Source organism: Strix uralensis, chromosome 3 (assembly GCF_047716275.1).
Source record: "Strix uralensis isolate ZFMK-TIS-50842 chromosome 3, bStrUra1, whole genome shotgun sequence".
In the NCBI taxonomy this organism is placed as follows: Eukaryota; Metazoa; Chordata; class Aves; order Strigiformes; family Strigidae; genus Strix; species Strix uralensis.
In genome coordinates, this window is record NC_133974.1 from 109,053,644 (window position 1) to 109,062,690 (window position 9,047).

Below are 9,047 nucleotides of genomic sequence, written 5' to 3' on the forward strand. Positions count from 1 at the left end.
GGCCTGGCGCGCCCCCGGCCCGCCGGGGAGGGGAGGGGCGGCGGGGCGCCGGGGGAGGGAATCCCCCTCGCGCGCGGCGTGTCTTTTGTGTTTGTACACACGGCGCCGAGGGAGGGGCGGGGCCGGGGCGGGGCCGCGCCTTCCCTCCATTGTGCTCCATTGGCGGGCGGGCGGGGCCGGGGCGGGGCGCGGCGGCGGGGCGGGGCCGCGCGCGGGGCCGGCCCTCCCGAGTCAGCCATCTTTCAATTGTGCTCCGAGCCGCCGCCGCCGCCAGCAGCAGCAGCAGCTCCGGCTCCTCCTTGCGCCCGCCCGCCTGCCCGCCCTCCCTCCCTCCCGCACGGCAGCCGCGCTCGCCCAGCGGACGGGGTAAGTCTGGCGCCGCGCCCGCCGCCCCCCGCACCCCGCCGCCCCCCGGCGGCGCCCCGCCGCCCTCCGCCGACCCTCCCCACAAACTTTTGGGGGGCTCGGGAGGCGGCGGCGGCTCGGGTCCCCTTCCCCGCGCCGCCTTCCCGGCGCAGCCGGAGCGGCTCCCTCCGCCGGCACCCCCGGCCCCGCTTCGCGCCGTCGTTGCCCCCCTCTGCTCCCCTCGCCCCCGCTCCAAACCCCCCCCAGCAGCCTCCCCAGCCCCTTAGCTGCCTCCTCAGCCCGGCATCCCCCGGATCGGCGCTGGGAAGCGGCCGCAAAGAGGAGCCGCTCGCCAGCCCAGGGTAACTCTCCTGCCTTCCTTCCCCTGCTCCCCACAGTTGTTGCTCAGCTTCACCATCTTGTCTCTTTTCTCTGGTCACCGACCATATTTTTTTTCCTATTGCATAAAAAACAATAAAAAGGGAAAGAAATTCGCCGAAGGAACGACCCAAACCCAACGCAATTTTTTGGTTTTCGAGTGCAAACTTTTCCGCTGCCTCCCCCTTCGTCTGCACCCACATGGTTTGGAGTTCCTTGCGATTTTTTCGGCGTTATTTTTTGCAATTTATTTTTTCCTCCTTTGCAAAAGGACTAGGGCTGCATTTCGTGATTGTTTCCATTTTGTTCTGGGTCTGGGAGATGAGTTTGCCTGTGAGAGGCGCTTGGGAGCGAGGCAGCTTTGGGGAAGCAGTTGCACAGAAAGAGAAAGACGGCACCCAAAAAACAACCCCCCCTCCCCAAAAACAAAGTTTGTTGCTTTCTCGCACTTTATCCGGACCCTTTCCTTTTCGCACGATAAATGCCGATTTGCCTGCGGCTGCCGGCGGGTCGGGGAGCGCGGGCGGCGGCGGCGAGCGCCGGGCTGCCCGGCGGAGGGCCGGCGGGGGCTGCTTCTCCCCTCTCGCCCGCTCCGCCGTTTCGAAGGAGGTTTTCGCCGGGTGGAAGCGGCGGGTCGGGTGCCGGCCCCCCGGGCTTCGCCGGGCGGTATTTGCAAACACTTCGCAGGTGACGGGCGGCCGGCGGGGGGAGGCGACAGCCGCCTCTCCGCGCCTGCTGGCGGGCGACTCGCTCGGCTTCAGCCGCCGCCGCCTCGTTATTGAATTCGTGGGCAAAACCCCTGTATTTTAATATTCCGCGATCGGCAGGCGTTTAATTCCTAATTTTTTTTAATTTTTTTTTTTTCCTCTTTCTCTCTTTGGCGATTGGAGGCGTTAGGCGGGCTCGGAGGCGGTAACGACTCTCCCCGCCGTTCCACGGCCGCGGGCAGGGGCGCGGGGCGGGGGGGGCCGCCCGCTGGGGGGGCAGGTGCCGGCGGGGGCGTGCGCTGAGCGGGGCGGCCGGCCCCTCTCTCCCCATCCCTACACCCCCCCCTTTCCCCCCTCCCTCCCTACCCCCCCCCCCCGGCAGGTGTAAGGCAGCGACGTCGGCAGGAGCATGGCCCGCACCAAGCAGACCGCCCGCAAGTCCACCGGCGGGAAGGCGCCCCGCAAGCAGCTCGCCACCAAAGCCGCCCGCAAGAGCGCGCCCTCTACTGGCGGGGTGAAGAAGCCGCACCGCTACAGGTAACGCAGCGCCGCGCAGAGGCGGCGCCGGGCCGGCACCGGGACCGTCACACACCCCCCCCCGCCCCCCCCCAGCTCCCTCCCCCGCCGGGCCGGGGGGGGCGGGGCGGGGCGCGGAGCCGCCGGGGGGGCTTCTCCGCTGCCGAGCTGCGCGCCCGCCCGCTCCCCGGGGCCGCACGCCGGCCCCGCTCCGCCGCGGCGGGGCGCGGGTCACCGCCTGCCGCAGAAAAAACCAGGAATGCCCAGCGCGGGCGTCGACCCCGTATTTACCATTACCCCTTGCTGGGCGTTTCGGTACCGGGGCCTAAAAAAATCAACACTCCCCCTTCCTTACGGTGGACGTGGCCCTGCGGGTTTTTTTAATCTCTCTTTTTTTTTTTTTTTTTCTTTTTACTTCTGGTTATTTAAGTGCTGCAGGAGGGTTGTGCCGCCGCGAAGTTTATTGTTACCGGCGTATCTTAATTTACTTGTAGGGTTTGATCCGTCCTCGGCGCCGTTTCGGCGCTGGTGGCCGTGCAGGGGAGGCGATCTGCCACGCGAGGGCGCGACGTGTCCACGGATGCGCAGGGCCTCCCCGAATAGCCGTGCGCTCCTTGTCCCAAATATAGACGTTTGTGCACGGGGGGATATGGGCTAGAATGGGCAGCAGATTTTTTGACAGTTCTCTGATAATGAAGTTTTCCAGTCCTTGCTCGGTGCAGAATGCTAACAGTCGTGCTTCAGCCTGGAGGCTGGTCTTGGGCTAGGTGTGCCTGTTCCTTGGGGAAAAGTGGATTGGGAAGGAGAGGCCGGTTTGAAAGAGGAACTTAATCTAGAAGTCTGTTGCTGTAGGTGTGAGGGAGAATTAATCAACTGGGAGAAAGGTGATAAAGCTGGAGCAGGAAAATACAAAGTTTCCACAGAAGTAAATGTGATATTAATTTCATGGATGGACGCTGTATCTGCAAAAGTACGTTGTTAATCTGAATTTGTTGTTCTGACACCAAAACTAACACAAGGAAATATGTTAGATAATTTGCACTGATAATACAACACAGAGTATAAATTCTGTTAGTTCTGTGGATGTTGATGGTGTCTTATGTCAGCAGGGAAAGAGAACTGGATTCCCCTTAAAATCGTGCTTGCTCTCAGGCTAAGAGGATATCTGTGGTACAGCTGAACCAGCTAACTTGTGGCATTGTTGGGGTTTGCCTGTCTGTACCCAGATGTGCTGCTGTCCGTGAGCTAACGTGTGCTGCCCATCCCTCCTCTTAGTGAAGTCAGGGCCTCCAGGGCCTCGCACCTCTGCCTGAGGGTTCCCTGCTGAGGCCAGTGGAAGTTTGCACAGATCGGTGGTGAGGCAACAATGACCCTTTGCCACTGAAACTGGTTTTGTATTGTGAACTCTTCTAGTGAAAACAGGACATGTATGGTGCTATCATTTAGTTTAGATGATGAACCCGTATTTTTAAGGTGATGTAGAATATGTTTGGAATACTAATTTTTTCTTTTTTATTTAATTTTAAAAGGCCGGGTACCGTGGCCCTCCGTGAAATCAGGCGCTATCAAAAGTCTACCGAACTTTTGATCCGCAAACTTCCCTTCCAGCGTCTGGTGCGTGAAATTGCTCAGGACTTCAAAACAGATCTGCGCTTCCAGAGCGCTGCCATCGGTGCTTTGCAGGTGGGTGTTACCTGGGCAGGTTGGGTGGCAGTCTGGGGGGGTGCTGGGGGAGGGCTACCTCTCAGTAGGTAGGGGCCAGTGATGTTAGAGCGAGACCACCCCTCCACACCCCCAAAAAAGCCCCCAAAACCTGGAGACTGGTGGTACGGAAGGGCTCCGCCTCCCACCCCCATTGGCCAGGCTGTTTCTAGGGTTAGCCCCAGCTCTGCCGGATTGGTGGGCTGCCGCGGTGGGCGCAGCCCCTCCGGGGAGGGGGGAGTGATATGGGGGGACGTGCCCTTCAGCCTTCCCTTGCTCAGAGTGGACCTGCTGATGGCCTATAGATAGCATAGGCTAAGCAGTGACAGGTCATCAGCTCCTTACAAAGGCTGGAAGTGTGGTTGGAGGGGGGCGGGTTGCTTTGTTTGGTTTGCTTTTGTTGTGTTGTCTTTTTTTAATAGCCCCCACCCCTCAAATAGTTGCACTTGACAGAACAGTGCATCATATTAAGACACTTAAGATCAATCTTTTTCCTCTATCCTCAAGCTTTGTTAGAGGCTTTGCGTTTGAAAGCTACGCAGTCTGAGAGGAAATGTCGTGTAAAGCTTGTTCTCGTGTGTCCAAATGGAGGTCTTGATATCCTCAAATGCTCTTCAGAGGAAAACAGCTTGATAGGCCACATCTAAATGGGTTAGGGAAATAAGTGCCTTTCTATGATGGAGTTGATGCTAAACACTTTTTTTTTTTAGTACATTAGTTAAATAACTTATTTAGAGTATATTGAGGGTGAAATATCAGTTGCTGTTTCTGGCCCAAATTCCTGCATGTAAGTTAGGTCCCCTCCAAGACTCGGGAGGAAACATGGGAACATCTCCCTCTTGTGATACCAAGACGCTCCCAATTAGAGATAGGTCTTTACTGTTATTTTAGCTGTTGAAAGATTGTTCCAGAACCTATCTGTAATTGTAGAATGTCTGATATACAGGCAAAATGTTCTTTTTGTAGTTAATGACTTCCACTTGATAAGGCCCAAGACGTATGCCGTGAGATCCTATAAACTGGAGCACGTGCTTAGCTTCAAAAGGTGGCTGCGTGCATCTGCAAAGTTGCTGCTTTTGCTTTTAGTTGTTACTCTGTTTTCACTGCTTGAGTGAATGTGGTGGTTCTTAAATCCTGAAGTTTACCAATGTGTCTTTTTATCAGGAACTGCTTATTAAAATTTAGTCAGTAGTTAATATATTTTCAGAACGCTGGTTTGAACGTTCCTGGTTTTGCATTAAGGAGTTGCTGGTACAGAGCTTGTTCACATACTGTTCCTAGTGCTTCCTGCTTGCATATTTGCAAGAAAACCCACTTTTAACCCTTTAGTACCAAGTTGTTCATGCCAACATGGTTTATTTGGTTAAGTGGCTTTTCATGTAGTGATTTAGCAAAACTGTCCTACTGCATATGAAATGACTTACTACAGTCCTCATCTGCTGTAGTAAATATTTTTCTTTCTTCATACTAGATAATCTATGTTTTTAAACAGAATCTTTGAACCTAGTAAGTTGATTTTTTGCAACTCCTGGTAATGAAATGCTTCACACAAACTGTTCTCTTGAATGTATTCTAGAAAGGGGGGCCTCAACCTCCTTTCTATAAACGAGCCCCATCATTCCTGCCTTTTCACCCCAGCTGTCTGCTGTGTCCTGCTCTGCGTGCTGGTCTGATGCTGGCATGCCGACATGCTTCCTAGGAGATTTTTAGATATTAGAACTCTGTGTCAGCCTAGAAATGTGTAAACAGTTACTACTGCTGTGCTGGGCTTAATAGCAGTACCTTGACGTGAGCCAGAAGAATAATTAGGGCCAACTGAGCATCTCTCTAACCCAGAATCCTGCCTGCAGTTGTTCAATAACAGGGAAAACACTGTGGTCGGGGTTGTGGTTTTCCTAGGATAGGACTTGTCACTTTGCATTCCCAAGTGCTGAGCCCATGATTCTCACACAGGTAAGGTGAGAACCTTCTGTGATAGTGGGGGGCTGTGCTGTGTGCCCAGATAGGCAGGAGGTGCCTAGGCAGGAAGAAAGTATAGGAACAGGACAAGTGTCTAACAGTAATTCTACAAATGCTGTACTCCTTTTGGTGATTCAAGGAGTTCCTGAGCTAAAGGACTTGTTCTCTTATTTCTAATAATTCTCAGTACACTTTTTCTGCTCATTTTTGACTTTTGAATTAAGCCACCTCTTCAGTATCCTGTGGCAAGGAGCTGTGTGTTCAAACTGTGTGTTGTGAAAGAATACCTGCTCTTCTTTTCCCTGCTAATTTTACCTGATGCTCAATAGCTCTTACACTGGAAGAGACAGCAGACAAGCCACTCAAATCATGTAACCCAGCCTTTAAAAAGAGGAGTTCCTAAACAGACTAGCCTTTTGATAAGATAACCCCTTACCTTGTGAGAGTCCCGTCAGAATACTGGTTCACTTGTGTTCTGGAGGATGTCTTCACCAAATGGCAGTAGTACACAACTTTGACATAGAATATTCTTTGGTAGTTTATAAGAAAACGGAGGCTTCTATTTTTTGAGAATCTAAAACTGTTGATGCTTGTGTGTAATAAAGATAGAAGCCTAAACTTAATGCCATGTTATATTGTACTTTGAATTGTTATTATTATTTTTTCCTAGTGCCCAGAGAGTGAAAGTGTTCTTAACTCTTTTCTTCTACACTAGGAGGCAAGTGAAGCCTACTTGGTTGGCCTGTTTGAAGATACCAACCTGTGTGCTATCCATGCCAAACGTGTCACAATCATGCCAAAAGATATCCAGCTAGCACGCCGCATACGTGGAGAGCGTGCCTAAACTTCACTATGATGGGTTTGTCATTCTCGAAGCAAAATCTTCTTCCTGTTATTGGTAGTAATGAACGTTAGATATTTTTTCCATGGGGTTAAAAGGTACCTAAGTATATGGTTGCAAATGGAAAAATAGGGGACAGAATTGGGTATTGGCAAGTTTTTTTCCATTTTCATTTGTGTGTGGATTTTTAATATAAATGAGGGGACATAAAACATCAATGCGGTCAAAAAATGTTTCAGTGAACAAGTTTCAACAATTCAACTTTATAAAAAAAATTATAAATAAACCTGTCAAATTTTTCTGGACAATGCCAGCATTTGGATTTTTTTAAACAAGTAAATTTCTTACCAATGGCAACTAAATGGTGTTTGTAGCATTTTTATCATACAGTAGATTCCATCCATTCACTATACTTTTCTAACTGAGTTGTCCTACATGCAAGTACATGTTTTTAATGTTGTCTGTCTTCTGTGCTGTTCCTGTAAGTTTGCTATTAAAATACATTAAATGATGCCTGCTTTTAGTCTTGATTTTTGAATATTACATGTGGGTTATATTTGATTAAAAAATAATCAGCCTTCCCTTCCCTTTTTCTCTTCAATATGTGGCCTAAATACTTAGAGCAGATCTAGGAAACACTGGGGGTGCTACTTGGCTGACGTAGTGCATATGTGAGGGTGTTTTTTAAGAGTGTAAAATTTCTCTTTGCTCCACGTGAAAGCAAGTTTGGTGAGTATGTTACCAGGTAGAGTCTGGAGCTGGATTGAGCTCTCTTAACTAAGCTACGGTGCTAAGAAAAAACGGTTTTGTTGCTGTTTAGATTCCTTTCTTACATGACTTAATGTTCTAATTTGGAAGCTTTTCTGATTTTCATCGTTTGTTAGTATGGTGTAAGTGGTGGGGTGTGATGGTTTGGGGGTTTTTAGGGTGTTTCTGTTTCCTCTTAAACCCTTTTGCACTGTTACTGGTTTCTCAGTTTGTAGGTGTTCACTTTTTGGTTGACTACCTTTCTGTTTCAGTCACACCCTCTAGCATGTTTGAGAGCTTAGTGCACATGTGATTAGTTTCAGTTTGTGCACTAATGAAAAAGACACTTCTCTACCATTTTTCTTAGTTACAGTACTTCATAGAAGCAGTACTTAAGAGCACACACTTGAAACTTACTGTTTTTTTTTATATTCCCCCCAACTGCTGATGAAAGTTCCTGTGAAGAAATTTACTGCTGAAATTATGTTCTAGAAAAACTTGGGTTTAATTTTTCACCTGAAACTTCTGATGGCCCAGTCTGGAGATGAGTTATGTGGTGTACTTTTTGATAGCTCTTGCAGATAATGAAATGAATTACACAGAAGAAAATATGTAGGTAGTGAACAGATTTCACCTCTATACTAAGACTCCTACAGAGCTTATTTGCTGCTAACTTCTTTCAAGAGGTTCCAAGTGAGCTCTAATCACACGAGTGAATTTGTCTGAAGATTTCCAAAGAGGATTAATAGAGATGTATTATCTGCTTTGGTATCTTGAACAGAGCCAAAAACTACAGAATAAATCACATTATTCATAACTTGCTCGGCTCTAGTAATGAATGCTGTCTGCCAGGGTTGTGTGGAGTAAAGTATTTAAATGGAGTAGCTTGTCACAGAGAAAACTAATGCTAGACAAAATGTGATCACATCCTTTTGATGCCAGGCAGTTCATAGCTATCAACTGAAAATTAAGGAAGACTTGTCTTGGAGCATCCAGAGCGACAGAAATATAAACTTAGCGATTTAAGATGTCACTTCTGTCTACTTGATAACAACCCTGTTAAACTTGCTATAAATGCATTTCAATACAATTAACTACTTGTTTTGTCCTGTACTTCAGAACTCTGCTTTATGCATCAGTCAACAATGCTGCAACCACCTACACAAAAAGGTAATCAGGCTGAATTATTTTTTGTTGTTTAATAACTTGGAATTGAAGCATTGATAACTTAATTTTTTCTTTCTTAGGTATACTAGAAAACCAAATCTAGAGATCTTGGTACTGAAATGAAATACCGAGTTCTTTCTCTTAAAGAGGAATATCCCAGTTTAACTGACAATGCAGTTAAATTGTTCAAGGCACAAGAATTCATAATGGAAGATGAGGGGGATCTGGAATCTATGCAGTTGGCAACATGGAAGTGTGCAATGCTGCACGTGCAGCTTAGGGATAAAGTTTGCCTTTTTGACAGTGTTGGTTATGACGGTTGTGGCCCTGGAGATGCCCTGTGAATCCTGTCAGTGATTAGCTGTCTTTGTCTATATTGATACCAAGTGTAGTCTTGGTTTTATTCCTGAGGAATCTTAGGGTACTACTTCTCTGCTCCTCATTTGTTTTTTTGAGGATGATGGATTTTCATTCTTCAGACTTTTCCACTGTTTCGGTGAACAAATTAATCTCTTATCTTTTCCACCACCTGCCCTGAGTACACTGTTTTTGTCTTTACTGTGTGGCAGCATAAAAATAAGAATAATTAAATTGTCAGCTTTCATTAAGAACTGCAGTTTTTTAAGTTTTCCAGAATGGTCAGGTGTCAGTCCAATTTTGGATGGATCTTCTAGTTGATGCTGTTT

The 9,047-nt window shown here is 48.5% G+C and overlaps 1 protein-coding gene across 1 annotated transcript; it reads left to right on the forward strand.

Moving 5' to 3' along the window:
• The first annotated feature begins 216 nt into the window (after window positions 1-216).
• H3-3A (H3.3 histone A) lies at window positions 217-6,958 on the forward strand. The gene is made up of 4 exons (XM_074863843.1): window positions 217-366; window positions 1,813-1,967; window positions 3,476-3,629; window positions 6,322-6,958. Exons 2-4 carry the CDS (start codon window positions 1,840-1,842, stop codon window positions 6,448-6,450), a joined length of 411 nt encoding a protein of 136 aa, XP_074719944.1. The 5' UTR covers window positions 217-366; window positions 1,813-1,839; the 3' UTR covers window positions 6,451-6,958.
• Window positions 6,959-9,047: the final 2,089 nt, after the last annotated feature.